At 50.2% G+C, this 19,541-nt stretch overlaps 1 protein-coding gene across 2 annotated transcripts in view; it reads right to left on the minus strand.

The window, feature by feature from the left end:
• Positions 1–218: 218 nt before the first annotated feature.
• PPP3CC (protein phosphatase 3 catalytic subunit gamma) overlaps positions 219–19,541 on the minus strand; it is a 37,103-nt gene continuing 17,780 nt past the window's right edge. Inside the window, exons 4-14 of one of the 2 annotated variants that reach the window (XM_014892937.2) lie at positions 15,865–15,976; positions 14,819–14,964; positions 13,879–14,018; positions 13,345–13,422; positions 13,153–13,247; positions 11,611–11,736; positions 10,622–10,699; positions 8,869–8,950; positions 7,988–8,085; positions 5,584–5,613; positions 219–3,865 (exon numbers count right to left, since the gene is read on the minus strand). In XM_014892937.2, the coding sequence (XP_014748423.1) occupies positions 3,690–3,865; positions 5,584–5,613; positions 7,988–8,085; positions 8,869–8,950; positions 10,622–10,699; positions 11,611–11,736; positions 13,153–13,247; positions 13,345–13,422; positions 13,879–14,018; positions 14,819–14,964; positions 15,865–15,976 (1,161 nt within the window). In that variant the 3' untranslated portion in view covers positions 219–3,689. The remainder of the gene's footprint in view (positions 3,866–5,583; positions 5,614–7,987; positions 8,086–8,868; positions 8,951–10,621; positions 10,700–11,610; positions 11,737–13,152; positions 13,248–13,344; positions 13,423–13,878; positions 14,019–14,818; positions 14,965–15,864; positions 15,977–19,541) is intronic. The other variant, XM_014892938.2, reaches the window with a different exon arrangement.

Here is a 19,541-nt window from a genome sequence, read left to right on the forward strand (position 1 = left end):
ACCCAGGGAAGGATGAGGAGCAGGAGCTGAGAGCTCTCCAAATCCACAAATCCAGCCGGGAGCCGCCGCTCCGCATGTGCCGACGTGCCAGGGGATGGGAGACGCCGTCTGGGCACTGCCCCAGCCCTGGAGAGAGGCTCAAAAACCCCCAAAATCCTCCCTTCTGTCAGCACAGGAACCTCCTTCACCTCCCCAAAAAAACCAACAGCAGAGCCCAGTGACTGTGTCAATTTTTAACTTTTTTTTCTTTTTTTTTCCTCCTTAAAGATGACTCCGATTTACATCGAGACAGTTCTAACAAATTCATTCCTTGTTTCACAAAAAAAAAAAAAAAAGAAATTATATTAAATAATTTCTGCAAATAAATAACATTTTCACCATTTTTTTCTCCTTTTAACAGAACTAAAAAAAAAAAAAAAAAGAAAAAAAAAAAGCAAGAAATAAAAATAAAAATTAAAAAGGAGGCAGTCTCCAGGCAACGGGCGTATGATCCTTCAGCATCGAGAACCCTAAAATCACCATCACTGCACCCCTGGAGGGCTTCAGGTCCTCCCTGGCCGAGGTTTGGTGGGATCTGCATCCCTGCCAGCTCCCCTGGCCAGGTGGGATCTGTGCCAGAGGCAGCCAGAGGGGTTCTCCCAATCCCAAAAGGAAAATTAAGCTTGAACTCAACCCACCACCCGCCCCATTGCCGACTCCCCTCCTTGGACATGCACCTTGCTAGAACATGCAAAAAAACCCAGGCTGCGGGGAGGTGGGGGCTTTCCCTGGATTTTTGGGGGCTCCCTCGGGTCGGGGAGGGGCTCCCCAAAATCCCGGTTGTCCAAGCTCCAGGTGGCAGCCGGGGAGGGGAAGGGACGGGCGGGAGCTCGGAGAGGAGGGGGCAGAGACAAGCCCTGGATTTGTGGGGGGAAAAGGAGGAAAAAAAGGGGAATTTGGGGGGCGTTTCTGGATTGGTTTTTTTTTTTTTTGGTTTATTGTGGTGGGGATCGGGGCAGGGAGCTCTGCTCCGAGGTTGGAGGGGGGGATTTTGGAGGGGGGATGTTAATTGAGGGGGTAATTAGCACCCAGAGCCCCATCGCTGCTCCTCACCCCCGCGGGAATTTCAAAGGGAAGAGGGGACCTGGCAGTGGGACATCCACAGCTGCCAGTGCCACAGGGGCAACTTCCAGCCCTTGGCTACCACCTCTGGGGCTGGGGCAACCAACATCCAGCCCTTGGCCACCTTCTCCAGGCTTGGGATTCTGGGAAGTTGCAGCTCTACCAGCCCCAGGGATAATGGGGGACAAAAATCCCACCTCGGCCACCTTCTCCAGGGCCAGGAAAAACAACACTCAGCCTTTTTCCAGGGCTGGGACACTGGGAAGCTGCAATTCCAATAGCCCCAAGGATTAGGGGGTTGGATCTGAACCCCCAAACCACGAAGCACAAGATCCAAAAGGATTTTGGGGAGGGGGAATTGGTGATGCCAGAGCAGGAGAAGAAGGTGGAGGGGACAAAACGCCAGCAGAGCAAATCCCCCTCTGCCATGGGCTGGGCCCTGCTGACCCCCCCCCAAAACTGGGAGCAGAGGGTGCCAGGCTCGGGGTCCCACAATTCCCATCCCAAATATCCCGACTAAAACCTGGCTGGCTTGGGTGAGATCCCAGCCTGGGTCAGCACAACACGCCCGAACATGCACGGGCAGCCCTGGGCACGGTCTGTGTGTGTGCCCGGGTACCACACACGGGCTCACCGCGCTCACAGGAGGCCCTGAAAGGACAAAGAAATACTCACAGACAAAAGGCAATTTTTTTGGCCCCACTCCTCGGACTGGGGGGAGAGAAGCTCGCTCCAAACATCTCGCACTTTTTCGCAAAGCGGTGGGCGTGTTTAAAAAAAAAAAAACAAAACGGGGGGAGGGATCAAAGGGGAAAATAAAAACACCAAAAAAAAAAAAAAAAAAAAAAAGAAAAAAAAGAAAAAAGTAAGAAAAAAAAACAAGAGGGGAAAGTGGAGGCATGTGACTGAAGAGTGTGGAAACCCAGAGGTCTGCTCACAGAATCCTAAAGAGCCCTGTGGGATTAGGTGACGTGTGATCCTAAGACAATCTGAGAGCTTCCTGGGAAGTTGCTGCTTTCCTCTGCCGAGGGAACACGGCAAGATCCAGGGAAAGCCTTGGCAAAGATCCCCTGGGAGAGGCTCAGCCCTGCCTGCAGAGAGCACGGGACAAAGAAGGGAAAGCGGCAGGGGGGAGCTCCAGGAGAAGGGAGCAATGGAAATCTTCCCCAGCACTCCCAGTTTGAGTGAAAGGAACGCTCAGAGGGACAGAACTCTCAGCTCCCACTCCAAAATCCCTGACAAAAAACACCCAGGGGGTGTCCCCTGCGAACCCCCAGCATCCCTGTCCACGACACCCTGCCAAAATTCCTGCCACATCCACTCGGTCCTGCCTTCCAAGCCCTCCCTGTCAGGAGCACCGAGTCACATCTCCCAAAAAAAAACCAGCAGTGCCACACCCGTTTTATCCCAAATTGTCACCAGCAAACCCCTCCCTGCTCCAGCTGCTGGGAAAGGCTGAGATGCCCGTGGCTCCTGTGGAATAGCCAAGGCTGGGCGATGCCCAAAGTCACGCACACAGAGGGTGGGACACCCTGCTGGAGGACAGGGAGGTGACACTGAGGGGGACACCCTGTCCCCACACCCCGAACTGCTCAGCAAGGGCCGATTGCAGAGCCGGGGACGGGGAATGTGGGCTGGTGGTGGTGGGGAAATGGGGGAGCTGCAGCCTCCAGGGTGTAAATCGCCCCCTTTTCCTTTAAAATTCAGGCCCTGCAGCTTTCCCGAGGATCATGGGGCAGCAGAGATAATTCCTCTGCTCTGAATCACAGGATTCCCAAGGGAATTGTGCTGCACGAACTGCCTGTCCAAGAGGAAGAGCCACAACAAGGGACAGCGCTTCCCCCACCTTCTCCCTTTGGGATTCCCCTGGGATAAAGCTGAATTCCCGAAGGAAAAGGTGCCGCGATTGGTGTTCACAACCCTGGAGTCCTTTGGAAAACCCTGTCACCTCGGGAAAGAGGGATGGATGCCAGCAATCTGCCTTTCCAGGGGATTTGGTTGCTAAAGCAGCAGCTGCAGGTGGGCAAGAGGTGGAAGAAAACAACAAGAAAAACCTGGGAAGAAAACAGGTGTGAAAAGGAAAACCAACCCAACCGTATCCTGAAGGGAAGGACCTGCTTTGGAAAGCTCAGGTTAATTCCAAATTGTGCCAAAGCCAACGACCCAAGTTGCCTGGTTTGACTGATTTTTGTTTTTTTTTTTCTTTTTTTTTTAAATCCAACCTCCCCCAGCAGAGGTTTGGCCTCTCGGGGAGGGCAGCTGGACAGCACAACATTCCCGGGATGCACTAAGCAGTTGGATTGGTTTCTAAATAAAATTAAAAAAAAAAAAAAAAAAAAAAAAAGGACATTTTTATATATATTGAACATTAAAAAAAAAAAAAAGAAAATTTACAAAATGGTCGCTTTCTTACAGAACAGATGCGGACTGGATTGACGGACGTGCCTCCAGCTTGAAAAATTGGAAGTTCCTCCCCCTCGCCCCCACCCCCCACCCCGATAATAATAATAATTAATAATAATAATAATAACAATAATAATAAATAAATAAAATCCATGAAGTTTTGGATCCTCTGGGGGGGGAGGGAATTACTGGGGTTTCTTCCCCGTGCCGTTCTTGTCCGCAGAGTTGGAGGTCACCAGGCTGACGGGGCCGTCCGAGTGCAGCGAATCCTTGCGCGGGGGCATGCGCTCGTTGATGCGGTCCAGCCCCCGCGCCTCCTCGAAACTGCGGATCTTGTGCTGCGGGGAGAAGCCGCGGATGGCTGCGGAAAAGGATGAGGGGGGGGGAAAAAAAGGGAAAGGAAAGGGGAGGGAAAAGGGAGTAATCGTCAGGGAAAAAAAAAAATTGGATTTTTTTTTTTTTTTTTTTTTAATCCGGAGGGAAAGCCCTCCGGCACACGGCAGACACCAAACGGGGATAAAGGGGGTGGGGACGGGAAGCACCCGGCTGTGTTTGGGGGGTTCTTTCACTGGAGGGGTTTTTTGGGGGGAGTTTAGGATTTGTTTTGCTCTCTAAAATGAGGATTTGGAAGTTTAGGATTTGCTCTAGTCCCCAAAATGAGGGTTTTTTTTTGTTGTTGTTTGGTTGGTTGGTTGGTTTTTTAAGAGAGGTTTAGGATTTGCTCTCGTCCTCAAAATGAGGGTCAGGAGGTTTCTTGTTCTGGTTTTTAAGTTTTTATTTTTTTAGAGAGGTTTGGGATTTACCCTGTTCCCCAAAATGAGGGTTAGGAGGTTTTTTTGCTTTGTATTTTTTTGGGGGGGAGAGGTTTAGGATTTGCTCTGCTCCTTAAGAGCTTTTCATGGAACCATGGAATATTTAGGGTTGGGAAATTAAAATCATCCAGTTCCAACCCCTGCCATGGGCAGGGTTCCACCATCCCAGGTTCAACTCCCCCCACAACCTTGGACAATTCCAGGGATGAGGCAGTCCCAGCTTTTCTGGGAATTCCATCCCATCACCTTTACAGGGAAGAATTTCCTCCCAGTATCCCAAACCTCCCCCTCTTTTAATAGAACAGGAGGAACTTGATAAACCAGACAAGTGCTTGCTGTCCCCAGAGAGTGAAATCTCAGGAAAATTTCAAAGCTGAAAAACACGACACTAAAAAAAAAAAAAAAAAGAACAATTAAAAAAGAAAATAAAAACTAAAAAAAAAAAAAAAAAAAAAAAGGCAAAACCCAGAACGACAGAACAAAGACACCACCACAAGGCTCTGAACTCTGACACAAACCACACACTGCAACACCAGGAGAGGGAACAGCTAGTCCTTGGATCACAAAGGCAAAAAATTCTTGCATGACCAGGAGACACACGGGCAGACTTGGGAGGGATGAATCCCACTGAGGAATTTCATGTCCCTGTTCCATCCCTGCGGGGACAGGCACGTCACCCTGGCCCTGATGACACGGAGCAAATGTGAAACTCCTTTGTGCTACGGTGAATTTAAGGAAAAGGAGGGCTGTGCCAAATCTTTTACAAGGACTTGGCTGGCTTACAAACAACTTCCCTCGGGAAGCAAAGCCTCTGTAGAGCTGCGTGGCCCCGCTGAGCATCGAGGAAAAATCCTCACGGGTCTGTCATTCCTACACTGTGCAGGCAGAGAATTGCCTCTCCACCTTGGCCTACCTGTGGGGAAGTCAGGGATTGCACCAGCACCACAAAATCCTGTTTTCTAAAAGGGTTTTGATGGTGCTGATAGATTGCAGGACCTCAAGCCCAAAGTCTCGAGCCAGCGGAGCAGGAACCGCTCTGGCAACTCCAAATAAAGATGTTCCACGAAGGAATAAACCGTTCAAAGCTGAAACAGCCTTGAACCAAACCCCTGGGGTTTTTTTTTCCTTCCCAGCAGGGCCTCGTCCTCCCCCCCACTTCTGGTGATGCAAGAGTAAAAAGCTTCCGTTAAGGGCTGGTAAAGCTCTTTAAAATGAGCGCACGCACACACGGAGATGATTTGAGTCTCTCGCCGGGTTCTAGCCATACCTTCCCGTGCCTCTACCGCTTCTACTGTGGCTGCAATACAGAAGAACAGTGGCATGCAAAAATGAAGACAGGGAAAAAAAAAAACAAAACAAAAAAAACAAGGAAAAAAAGAAAAAAAAAAAAAACAAAAACAGAGTGACAGTGAGTGATCCGACATCATGGCTGCGACGCAGAGCCCGCGGCCCCCCAGCCCCGTGTGCCAAAACGAGTGGCGAGAGGGGAGAAAGAGGTGACAGCAGGTGGAGAGGAAGGGGGGAAGGGGACTCCCGAGGGCTCAGGGGGAGTCTCCTTTCCTCTGGATTGATCTGATGGAAGAACAGAGGGGCAGAGAATGAGGGATTCCTGCTGTGTGCACTGGGCAGGGACAAGGTCGAGCTAAGATCTGTCCCCAGCTGGGCGGCTCCAGGCCACCTTCAGATGATCAGGTCTGTGGAATTCACCCTCCACCAGCACAGCTGGGCGAGGGAAGGGATCCCAGGGGATGCTTTGGAGCAGTGGGAAGGAAGGAGAGGGGCAGCCTGGTTTTCAGGGAAGCCTTTTTTTCCTTTTTTCCAAGCCTGTTTTCCAGGGAAGGACAAGCAGCAGGTACTGGGCTGCTCTGCTCCCGGTGCCTTGAGTTGTAAAATCAGGCTCCAAATCCAGTTTGGCTTCAGCTCCACCTCCTGAAATTGTTACCAAGCAACAAGGCACCACGGAGCTGAGCAATGTCCCCCTTCCTAAATCTGCTGCAGCAACGTCCAAGGTTTGGTAGGCCCTGCTTCAACATCTGGGAGGAGGCCCTTCCCTCGAGCAGATTCCCTGGATTTTAGCCTCAAAACAGCAGCATTTTTTATTTTGGACACAATACAGAGGCCACGTGGTCCTCGGGAGGCCACGGAGGACGGATGGAGCTGCGGCTGCCCCAGATTCTGTGACTTTATTCAGCTGATTTTGCCAAGCCCTGCTGTGAAAAGCTGAGGAGAGGCTGAGGAGGGCAGAGGCCCCCTCACTGCAACCCTGTCTCCCTTTTTTTTTCGGGGGTGCCAAAAGGGGGGCAGCCCCCTCTCCTCCTCACCCAGCAGAGGGGACTCCCATAAATGAAGGGATGTGCGAAACGGGGAAGGGTGGGAGGATGGGGAAAAGGGGGAGAGAGAAGGGGTCAGGACAAGGAAAACGGGGAGGGAGAAGGGGTCAGGATAGGGAAGGGAGGGTGGGAGAAGGAGGAAGGCCAGGGAAAAGAGGATGAGGAGAAGCCGGGAGGTGCCGAGGGCAGCGGGGGGAGCCTGCAGGCAGGGCGGGTAAGGCAGCAGCCAAGGCCCAGCTTGTTTGTTCCGTCCTGGGGAGAGGCTTATTCTGGGGGAGGGGAGATCCCTGGTACCCCTCAGAGAACCCCCTGAGAGGGGAAGGTGCTGCAGAAAGTCACAGCATGACCCTGTGCTGTCGGGATACAGGGACAGAGCTGCACCTTCCCACTCAGGCTCTGCTCCCAGAACTGGGGCGACGGGGCTGGGATGGTTTCTATAAAAAAAAAGGGGGAAAAATAATCCATCCTCCTCTGTGGGCAGAGAAATCCATGAGCTTGGGAGTGATGCTGCAACCTCCCCAGGAGCAGGCAGTGATATTTCCACGTTTGTGACTCGTGGATTGTTTAATCCAGGCAAACCCCAGCCCGGGGAGGGCTGCAGGAAATCCCAGTGCCCATGGGAAGGGGGAAGCTGGGGAGGTGCCAGGCTTTAAAGGTTGATGGTAGGGAAGGATTAAAACACTGGATTACAGGATTCCCTCTGGGATAACGCCCTGTGAGTGGGGAAGGATCAGATCCTTCACTCCCAGCAGCTCCCAGAGCTGCTGAGGGAAGCAGCAAATTTGGGAGTAAACCTCTACAACTACAAAACCTGAGAGGAGACTTTTCTGAACCACCCAGCCCTGGAGGAACCTCGTTCCTTTGGCTGAACCTTCCTCTTGTTTGGGATTCGTGACTTGACAGGGGGCAGGCTGGGAGGGGGTTTGGAAGAACGAAGAACAAACAAGCAGCTGTGTCACTGTCACATTCACACAGAGGCTGTGTCACTGTCACATTCACACAGAGGCTGTCACACAGCAGCAGCACAGCGAGGTGAGGCAGAGGATGTGCACCATGCAGCGTTAGAAGGGAAATAAAGGATAAAAAACTCGTTGCAGAAAACAAACAATTAAGCACTAAACATGCTTTAAGGCAGGGTGCTGTGGGTTTTCTTCCTCGAGGGTACACGGGGACATCTTGGCATCTCTCCACATCCCCACCTACAGCTCTGCTTGCTCCTGCTTGGGAATCCTTCCTCCCCACGGGCCTGGGGTCCCCTGGCACCCTGCAGGCTGCCTGTGGGAGCTGCTCCAGGGGGGTTTGGGGCTGGGGCAGTGCAGGGGGGGGCTCAGGGATACTCACCGGTCTGCAGGGTCTGCCTCCCCCCCGAGAGCACTCCCAGGGGCAGGGTACCTGTGGGGGTCAGGCCTTTGAGGGTCAGCACGCTCTCGCTCTCCTCCCTGCAGGGAACAGCAGCACCAGTTACACACTGAGCAGGGCACTGCTCGTACTGCTCCTGCTGGATGCTGTGGGACTCGTGGATCATGGCAATCGTGGAGCCACGGGGTCATTAAGGATGGAAAAGACTTCTGAGGTCACCAAGTCCAACCATCAGCTCAGCACCACCACCCTGTTCCACACCATGTCCCCAAGTGCCACATCCACACATGTGTTAAACCCCTCAGGGATGGGGACTCCACCACAGCCCTGGGCAGCCCATCCCAACTTTGTATTTTGCATTGCCATTCCAATACTTGGCAACCCTTTCCATGCAGGAATTTTCCCTGATATCCAACCTGAACCTCCCCTGGTGCAGCCTGAGGCTGTTTCCTCCCATCTGTCACTTGTTATTTGGGAGAAAACACCAACCCCTACTTGGCTACAACTTCCTTTCAGGCAAATGTGTCTTGAAAGAGTCAGGAAAAAAAACACCTGTCTTAGGAAGTTCTTCCCTTTTTTTTTTCCTAACCAGTGTTCCCCCATCACTCAGTCTCCAAATTAAATCCAGTCCCCAAATTAAACTCAGTCCCTGAATTAAGCCCAGTCCCCAAAATAAATCCAGTTTGCAAATTAAGCCCAGTCCTCGAATTAAGCCCAAATTAAACTCAGCCCCCAAATTTAATCCAGTCCCCAAATTAAATCCAGTTCGTGAATTAAGAGTAGTCCCCAAATTAAGCCCAGTCCCAAACTAACCAGTCCCTGAATTAATCCCAGTCTCTGAATTGAGCCCAGCCCATCCTCACCGAAGAACTGAGAACACCCGTGCCATCTTCCCAATGGCTCTGATCTTATTCCTGATGATCTCCTTCCTCACCGTTGTCCCACCTTAGGGAGAGAAAAGAGCAAAGAGCAGCACGTTGGAGATTTCCTGCTCTCCAGGGAACGTCAGCATGAAGCACCTGCCTGACTCCAGGAAAAGAAAATCATGGTTGGTACAGATTCACAGCTACACCGGAGAGAGAACAGTGCTGGAAGGATGGCATCAGGATGGCATCAGGATGGCACCAGGATGGCAGTGAGGAGGGCAACACCAACGAGATGGCACACGGGACTCGAGAGGGCTGAAGAGAGTAGAACCAGCACAGGACACGGATTTGGGGAGGTCTGGCTGGCAGCTCTGCCAGGTGGGGCTCACACTGCACAGGATGTGACACAAATGACTCAGCCATGAGGACACGGTTTGCCAAGGCAGAGCACACACCGAGGGATCTGATGGCTGATGGGCACCCAAGGGCACGCAAGCATCAGCTCTGGCATCCAAGGAGCACAGCCAAGGGCTGGCCCGAGCCTGGCAGCTCTGCTCTGACCCCACAAGGACACAAAGGGACAGGGGGGAGCTCCCCTTCCACTCTACGGACCCAACGGGAGAGAGAAACAACAACAACAACGAAACGAAAAGCACGGAAGGAGCTGAAACCAAAATTCAGGTCAAAAGAGGGAACAAATCCATCTCCTCTCAGCTGAGATTCCTCACATGGCCCAGTACACATGAGGACAGGGAAGCCAAACCCGGGGCTAACATGCACCATGGCTCAGCCATGCACTACGTGGCTGCATTCAGAATCAGGAAGAAACGTGATCCCCGTTTCTCAGAGTTCCTGGAGGAACGCAGAAGGGTTAAAAAAACACATGGAGCTTATGTTAAAACTGAAAGGGGATGAAGAGACTGCCCCACTAGTCAGCTCTGGAAATCCACTTCAAGGATCTGGTGGCACAGGCAGTGATAATTAAGCTCGTAGCAAATTCTAGCTGGGTACCTTTCGGATAGCTTGAAATGTAGTGATCTTCAGGGAGAGGAGACACCAAGAAACAAGTAGATGAAGACAGAGATAGAAGAAACAAATTTAATTTTCATGGGAGGGAGGAAAGAAAAAAAAAATAAAACAAAAAAACCAAAAAACAAAACGGAAATGCAATGGGAGAAGCGGGTTAGAGTCTCCACCTGGGGCCGAAGCAGCTCAGGCCCCACTTCTCGCTGCCCCCCTCAGCTTCCTCAGGTCACACCTCGCTCCTGAGTCCCCCCAAAATCCAAACTGCTCAGCAGCTCAGCCACTGATTTGCCCCCTTCTTTCATGGCTTAAAACCAGGGCCAAAATCAACCTTTTTGGGGAGGGGGGTGACAAGAGAAGCCACTTTACAGAGGAGTTCACTGCAACAGATGAGAAGACTGGGTGGATATTTTGGTGCAGAAAATTTTGAATTGGGGGAAAAAATAACCAGCAGCCTGTGTAAGGAGCAGGAAACCATTCCCAGAGTAGCTGGCAAGAAGTGTCTGTCGCAGTGAATGTCATTTAATTTCTCTGTGACTGAACAGCAAAGGAGAAAAAAAAAAAAAAAACAAACCAAAAAATGTTCCCTACCCAAAACTGCAACGTTTGGGCAAAAAGGAGACCCTGTCTGGGCATCCAGTTATAAATCAAGAGCTGCTCAGGCACATCCAAGACCTTCCCCAGCCTTTCCCCCCGCTGCTCTCAGGTGCCAGCAGGGATATTTTACCTTCCAACGTCTCGTCGCCATCCGAGATGAGCTCGTCGTCGGAGCAGATGTTGAGGATGTTCACGAGCATCTCGGTGACTGCAAGAGGCACAGACAGCCAGGTCAGAGACACCAGAGGGGCACTCAGAAGGATTTGGAGGATGAGGGAAGGATTTCAAGGTCGTCTGTCCCCTGCAAGTGGGAGCCTAAAGACACTTTTAGGCACCGGCTGCCGGTACCCGCAGCGGCGCCGGAGCAGACGACACACGTTGGATCTTCTGCCAAGGAGGTGGATGGATGCAGGCCAGGCACATCACACAGCAACCAGACGTGGGGAAGGAGGTGCCAACATTCCTGCAGAACAGCCTGAGCTCCCTCAAGGTCCCCCCTCCCCATCCTCACCCACGCCACGGCCACCTGGTTCTGAGAAGGGACAAAGTGGGGGGGGGCGGATTCGACCTTTGGTGCCTCAAAGTAAAAAAAAACCCTTTGGGAGTTGTGAGGGTGAAGCTGCACTCCAAATATGAGACTGGGGTGGAATTTAAGCTCATCAGGAGAGGTAAAAATCCTTTTGGTGAAAAGCTGAGGCAAAGTCTTGGTCATATTTTAAGCTGCCTCGCCTTCTTCAGAACGAAATAAGCCTTGGATTGAAGTGAATGCTTCTTTTTGGTGGGCCAGGAGCCAACAGGAATTTAAAATTCCTCTGTTGCAAACCAAGAGAAATGTCTCCAAATTCTGAGGTGGGGCTACAGCACCCAAGATCAGCTCCACCAGCAATGCACAAAGAGCAAGAAAGGAGGATTTTATTGGTAAAAGCTTTTTGAAGCAGGCATCAACAGCTGTTTTTGAAAGAATTTAACCCAGTAATGCAGATCTCCTTGAGCCTGAACTGCTCTCCTGTGCTACATGGAGCTGCAACACTCTCCCAGCAGTGTGGGACAGGTTTGTGACACTCAGGATATGAGGAGCAGTCACTGGGAATTTGGAACAGAAACCCAAATCTCTCTTACCCTTTTCCCCTACGAAAGGCAAGGACCATGTGAAGACGTCCATGAAGTTTGGAAGCCAGTAGGGGTGAGGGGAGCAGTTGAACTGCCTGATGTTCATGACGTTGTTTTCATATTTCAGAACAGCAGCTGAGGGAGGAAAGGAAAAGGGAATAAATGTCCATGGGTTCTCTCACTTACAGAATCCAGGAATGGGCTGGATTTGAACTTAAGGATCAGCCAGTGCCACCCCTGCCATGGGCAGGGACACCTCCCTCTATCCCAGGGTGCTCCAACCTCGCCTTGGACACTTCCAGGGATCTGGGAATTCCATCCCAGACTGCCCCCCCTTCTCAGCCAGGAATTCCTTCCCAATATCCCACCCATCCCTCTGGCAGTGGGAAGCCATTCCCTGTGTCCTGTCCCTCCATCCCTTGTCCCTCTCCAGCTTTCCTGGAGCCTCTTCAGGCTCTGGCAGAGGCTCTTAAAGTTCCCCTGGATCCTTCTCCTCTTTTACCCCCAGCTGTCCCAGCCTGGCTCCCTCTGGAAGTTTTACCAGTGTTAAAAAAATCTTCATTTTATCAACACCAGGCTACCAACTCTCCAAAATGAGAAGGTTTAAGCCATAATTCTTTTGTTTTACTCAGGTTGGCTCTCAGCTTAGACAGTGAAGCTCAGAGCCAAGATCCAAAGTGAGGGGTGAAAAATCCCATAGCTGGAGAAAATGTCACCATGATCCCCATGGTTTAGGGGCAGAAGGAAGTGGAAAGCTTTCCTTCACTATCAGCTTCTGTGGGATGGCAGAATCCACCAAAAGGGCTCCGTTCTGCCCTGCCTGGGGAATGAAAGCTTTTTATTCCAGGCCTTGTGACTCCACAGTTAATTACCACTAACACATTAAGTCAACCACTTCAGCTCAGCACACAAAGCTCTCTTTCATTCCAGGCACAAGAATGTGACTGGAGGAGAGGGTTTTGTATCAAAAATAATGTATTTTTTGTATCAAAACCAGTGTGGTGGCAGCAGCTGGAGCAGGGCAGGGATTGTCCCTCTGTGCTGGGCACTGGGGAGGTTCCTCGAGGGCTGTGTCCAGTTCTGGGAGTTTCACTGAGGGGCTGGAGGGAATCCAGGGAAGGGAACAGAGCTGGGGAAGGGTCTGGAGCCCCAGGAGGGGCTGAGGGAGCTGGGAAGGGGAGAAAAGGAGGCTCAGCAGGGACCTTGTGGCTCTGCACAACTCCTGACAGGAGGGGACAGCCGGGGGGATTTGGGATCTGGGAACAGGGACAGGAGGAGAGGGAACGGCCTCAGGCTGGGCCAGGGGAGCTCAGGGTGGGCAGCAGCAGGAATTTCCCCATGGAAAGGGTGGGCAGGGATTGGAACTGCCCAGGGGGGTTTGGATCCCCATCCCTGGGGGTGACACTCAGTGACAAGGTGGGGATCGGGCACAGTTTGCATTCAATAGCCTTGGAGCTCTTTCCTAACTTAAATTATGCTGTGATTTTGGGAGGGCAGAGTGGGACAGGGATTTCCTGACCCCCGCCAAGGGCAGCAGAGCCCTGGCCTTACCCTTGTTGTTATAGACATCTAAATAATTTGGTGCAGAGAAGATTGTGATTAACGAGGGAAAGCCCGTGGTCTGGCTCTTCCTGTACATTCGGTACCTGCAAAACAGGGCACGAGTTAAACCTGGCTCAGCACAGCCTAAACCCTGCCCAGCCCAGCCTAAACCCTGCCCAGCCCCTGGGCTGCAGCACTCACCCAGCATCCTGGGCTTCGTGAGCTCGGATTACGGATAACAAACTATTGTTCTGCAAAAATTCACACACTGCAGGGTAACTGCAAAACAAAAAGGAGAGGAGAAATCAGCAGGGAGCAAAAGCAGAGCACAGAGCTTGGTGGTCTTGGTTTCAGGGAGCAACCACTTGCAGAAAACATCCAGTTTCTGTCCAGCACCTCAAAATATGTTTCATCACTCAAAAATTAATTGCAAAGGGTTCTGTTTATAAGTGGATTTTCAGCACAAATCCTTCTTTTTTAGCAAGGAAAGATTATTTTCTAGAGATCCAGGTACTGAAAACCACTCACAGAAGCAAAGAAGCATCTCTGCTGTTTGAGACCCCAATTCTATAAAGTAACTTATCCAAAGACAGCTCAATATTACAGGAGAAGAAAAAAAACAAACAGGAATTTGTGCATTTGAGCCAAGTGAGGAGAATTTCATGTACACACAGAGTGGCCTGAACGGTGATTTTAGTGAGAGGGGAGAGGAATGTCCCCTAAAACACCCCTCACCTGTAGAAATAGGAGCAGCCTCGGACAGTGTTGTGGGCAAAATGCTCCAGAGTTTTCTCGTTGCCGTAATCCTCCGAGGGATCCGACCACAGCAGGTCACACATCGGACCAAAGGCTGGAGGCTCCTTAAACCTGTCTAACTGGAGAGGGGACACAACATCAGGAGGAGCTGTGGCAGGATTCCAGCCCCAAATCCACCCAGGAGTGAACCCCACTGATGCCTGGAAAGGCAGAGCTGGAACAGAGACTGGGCAGAGCTGAAGGGATAAAATCGGAATTTATTGAAAGGATTCACCTTGGGCAGGGGAGAGCCTGGATGGGGCTGCACCCAAATCAAACCCAAGCTGGATCCTGAGTTTTACACTTTTATCAGTTTTGGTTCATACACACATTGGGGTCAATGATCCAAACACAGCCCCAGGTTCTGGGGTCTCAGCCTCCCTTCCCTTTGCTGCTGTTTCTGATTTTTGGGTACTGGGTGTCCTTGATTCTCCAGGGAATTCCTCTCTGGGAAGGGATTGTGGTTTCCAACTCCCCTGTGAAGAGAACTCACCAACACCTTACTAACACCTAACTAACACCTAACATGAAGTTTCAGAGTTACACACTAAGCAGCAGAGATCCTGAAAAATACAAAAGCTGAAACCCAAAGCATCACTGCCCTTGTGTGAGTGAAGGTTTGGGATGGAAGGACTCGAGTCCATAAAGGAAAGGTCCTGGATTAGGATTTGATTGCCCTCAGCATCCCCTGCCACACACCAACCCCACAGACACGTCCCCAAACCCCAGAGTTTTAAAAACCAGGAGTTTTAAATTCTCTTCACCTGTCCTCAACACGTTTTCCATGCTGACCTCACCGGGCTGAACTCTGCTGAGAAGCTGCTGGGAAGGGATTGTTTTGTCAGGGAACTGAGGGGGGTGAAAGGAGAACTTCACTTACTTTCCTAATGTCATCTAGACATGTGATTTCTGGAGACAGGCCCCCGTGGACACACAGGAATTGCTGGTTGAGGAGGGCAGCAAGAGGAAGACAGTCGAAGGTGTCCATGCACGCGTCGTACACTCGCTCCGAGTACTTGATTCGACCTGGCAAGGAGGGATTCAGTCAGGCTCTGAAGGGATAAATGCTGATCGAGAAATTCAGGGAATTCAATTTCTAAAGGAGATACAGGAGCTCAAAATCAAAATGGGCCCACAAATCAAGCTTTGCATCAGGGTGGCAGTGAAAATAATGACTTGGAAACAAACTCCGCACCAGCGTGTTTGTGAAAATTCTGATTTGGAACCAAACTCTGCACTTGTGGATTTGTGAAAATTCTGATTTGGAACCAAACTCTGCACCTGTGGATTTGTGAAAATACTGACTAGGAACCAAACTCTGCACCTTTGTGTTTGTGAAAATTCTGATTTGGAACCAAACTCTGCACCTGTGGATTTGTGAAAATTCTGATTTGGAATCAAACTTTGTACCTGTGTATTTGTGAAAATACTGTCTTGGAAAAGAATTTTTGGATGTGTAAAAGAAAAGGTTTTTTTTAATCTGGAAATCCTCCCTGGTGCAAAAAGGGAGGAGCAAATCCTTCCCCTGTTCCCAAGTGCAGTCACTGATCCCAGCTGCACAATCTGGAGCTGGAAGTCTTTTGGCACTGATCAGATGCTGCTGGGTCTGGAAGTCAGGGAGGGGAGGATGTGTGTGCCTGGCTCATCAGGGGAGAACTGTTCCCATTTCTTCCATCCACACTCAGTCTTTGAAACCAAAAAGCCACATTTGGTGCTTAGCAGAATTTAAAGATTTGGGTTTTGGGGTATTTTTTATAGCAGGGATTGAAAGAGAAGAGCAGGAAAACAAGACAACAAGGTTTTTACAGCTCTGATGCCACAAAAAATGAAGCCCACGCCTTCTCATAACACCTTTTTTAAAAAAAATATATTTTAAAATGTATTATTTAAATGCATTCAAATCCTTCTCCCACTGCTGATACTTACATTCCTGCTTGAAGGTGAAATATTCTGTGAGGTGCCTGCACTCGTGGTTCCCTCGAAGGAGGAACAACGTTTTGGGATGATTTATCTTTAAACTCCATAAATACAGCACGCACTGCAAGAGAGGCAAGCAGGGGATGTCACAAAATCCTTTCCCAGGGCACTCATCAGCCTGAGACTGCACGAAGAGGTTCTGGGAAGACACCCAAAGTGGAACCCAGCTCCATAATGGGCAGTGGATCTTCTCCTGGCCAAGTGGGGAAAAGCCACCGGGATTTCTCTATATTAGGGCTGACTTGGAGAAGTGACAAATGAGGTCGGAGCCAACAGAAAACAGCTCAGGGCTGGGTGGGGGCAGCTCTGCTTCCAGCACAAACCAAAGGGAAAAAAAAAAAAACACCTCCTTTTGTAGAGCAGCAAAGCAGAACCAGCTGTTTGCTCCAGATGTTCCACTGGGATGGAGAGCACCGAGAAGAGCAGGCAGATATTTGTCCACAAAACACCCGGAAAATTCAACTTCACCTTCCCCACTGATTTCCCCCCTGCCTGGTTTTTCTGCTTATGTTACAGTCATGTGAAAGTTCAAGCTCAAAACAGGAAAAGCTGAGCCCAAAAAACAAGCTTAGCTTAGCAAAGCTGTGTGGCTTTGAAAAGGGTTTTTCCACATCCCCTCTGCAGAACACCTGCAAGGCTGGTCACAAAGTCAGGCCTAAAGTGGGGGTTTTAGCAGAAATATTTCATGCTGGCTCGGCCCAAAAATACCTGAGGGAAGGGCTGGGAGGCAGGGAGGGCTCAGCCACCCCGGGTGCCAGGGTGTTGTCACATTTCCCTCCTCGCTGTGCAGTGCTGGAAGGACAATCCATAACCACAGCAAGCTCCAGGATCTGGATTAAAGTCTCTAAGAGGAGCTTACCCTGGGGGCTGGCAGGCTGCAGGACACACCTGGGCAACAGGAACCACCACCAAATCTGTGGCACACCCCCCAACATTCCCAATCTGGGCCACAGATCCCCAGGAACCAGCTGGAAACAACTTCCAGAACCCAAAGGAACCAATTCCCAGTTGGTTCCCAGCTGGTTCCCAGCTTAGATCTGGTGGTGTTTAAGCACTGAACCTGCAAGGTAAGCTCTGCATGAATCATCCCAGCTGATCCCAAAAACCCTGAGGAGCTGTAAGCACTGCCTGTGTCTCACTTGGAATTCAACCCCACATTAACAAGTTGATTAATTGAGAATTCCAAAAGAGAACAGGGCCAAAGCCAGTAGCAGAATCATGTTTTATTGCATCTGTTACCAGGAGGAATGCTCCCAACAAAACCATTTATAATTATTCTGGGATTTAAAGCTTTACCCTCCCTGTGTTTGCAAGGGAAATGTCACTTTTCTGGGCTGGAAGTTGCTATAAATGAACCAAATGACTTGGAGGAAGAACCAGCCCTGGAATCAAAGCAAGGCAGAGATAACAGCATCGACAGGGGAGGGTTTGGGATGTATGGAAGGCTGGCAGCCTGCAGAAGAGAGATTTTAAAACACATTTGAAGGGGTTTGAAGTGAAATGGGCTTGAATTTGGCACTGCAATTCTTCCTGGACGTGCCAGGGATGTGGAGAGCGACCATTCCCTGGGGCTGGAGGCCACTTCTCAGCGATGTGGGGACTGCCAGGTACCAGGACATGGAGTAAAGGACACTGAAGAGCCCTCGAGGGCTCCAGAGGGGCTGGAATGAGGAATGAGGGAGTTTCTACACTCACATGCCTTGGATGCTTCCTGGTGTTTTGCTCAGATCCTTTTCCCAGGATCCTTTTCCCAGTGCCTGTCCAGGAATTTATTACTGCCTGTCTGCAATAGCCAAGGAGCAAATCCAGGCTGTCACAGCTTTTTGGGCTTAAATGATGTTAAATAATCTCCTTCTCTCCTTATTCTGCCTCTCAGTGGGCAGCCCAAAGCCAAGAATTTGATCCACTTGGAAAGGGAAAGCTCAGCAAGACACAGGGTGGGAATTCCAAGAGGAATTGGGATTTGTAACCCCAAAAATGCAAGAGGGGTTGGTGCCAAACCTGCCCCCAACCATGACCTCTCTCAGCATTCCCAAAACCTGGCATTTGTAAGGAAGTTTTACACACAGAGCCTGCCAGAGTGGGAACAGAGGCAAAACTCCCAAATCCAGCCCACAAATCCACCTTCACTCCCACTCCACAGGGCTGACTGGATCTCTTTAATATTACTCTGGATAAAAAGTGCATGGAATCAAGATTAACACATAATTCCATAATTAGACAGCAATCACATGTCCTGTCATAATTGGATTGGAAGAACTGGCCAGGGAAAGGTGCATCCATTATCACACCACTTTTCCTGTTAAATCTCCTCTTTCCATGGATTCTGTTCCTGGTCATAACAACTGTTTAACTTTCTAAAATCATTCTATTCATTGTTTTCCAGCTTCATGGACTGGGATGGTCCTTCCCTACCACGAGCACAGACCTTTCTGGTGCCATTGTGGGATTTGGGACTAAAAGCTTCATGAAAGGAGCATTTTTCCCCACTGGGAATCCATCAGCACGTTCCCATGGAGGAGTTCATCCTGATTTCCGTGCTGTCTGTCAGCCCTGCACCCTGGAGCTGGGATTTGTGACCCAAACCCTTCCCAGAGTCCCCTTCCAGCAGCATTCCAGCTTTCACACACTTCTTCCCCTCCCCTCCCCTCTCCCCTCACAATTCTTTAAAAAAAAAAAACAAAACAACAAAACCATTGACCAATCCACTCTCCATGGCCTCATTATACTGGGAACTCATGTTTTTAAATGAGAATTTCCCCTAAGCCAGAGGCCCAGCAAGAATTTGTTGAATGATTTGTTGCTGACATCCAGCTGAGCTGATGAACTGAGAGGCTTCAGGGGGGGTTGAAAGATTTTTTTCTGAGCCACAGATTCCTCCTTTTACCTGGACAACCAAACACCTGGAGCCACAGGGAACACCTGGCAGGGATATTTGGCCCTTACACCTCCTTGGCCTCCACTCTGGCATCATTTCCTGCCTGCCTGCAGCAGGATGCAATTAAACCATCCCCTCCTACTTAATTCTGTTAAAAGGTCACAGTTGTGGAATTGTGGAATATCCTGAGCTGGAGGGAATCCACAGAGATATTCCAAGGCCTGGCTCTGGATCATCTCCCCATGGATGCCCAATTTTGTGTGGTGACTCAAAAGGCTGCTGCTGTTTCCCCCCCCCACCTTCCCAGGGTCACATCACAGGGAAATCCTGGATGTTTTTCCATCTGGGATATTCCAAACCTGCTGTTGTTTTATTACAGAAAGCAGATTTTGTGCATCAAGGCAGCAATTTCTTCCAGCACAGTGCAGTAGGTGGAAGGGAGAGGCACATGGGAATGAAAACTTTGGGATTCTGCCTTATCCTGATGTTTGGAGTAGGTTTAAGGTTTTTTCCAACCCAAACCATTCCATGATTCTGTGATGATGGAGAGACCAGGATGCTGATTTCTGGAGACCTGAGAGTAAAATTTGTGTCAGATGAATCCCGGGCTGAGAGCAGAGTGGGAGCAGCACTTTCCCACCCTGGTTCCACAAATCCATACACAGACACAGAGCTCAACACCTCTCATTTGAAGGTTCATGGGTTAACACTAAAAAAAAAAAAAAAATCCACTTTTTTTCCTCTCAGA

Source organism: Sturnus vulgaris, chromosome 28 (assembly GCF_052056855.1).
Source record: "Sturnus vulgaris isolate bStuVul1 chromosome 28, bStuVul1.hap1, whole genome shotgun sequence".
NCBI classification, from domain to species: domain Eukaryota; kingdom Metazoa; phylum Chordata; class Aves; order Passeriformes; family Sturnidae; genus Sturnus; species Sturnus vulgaris.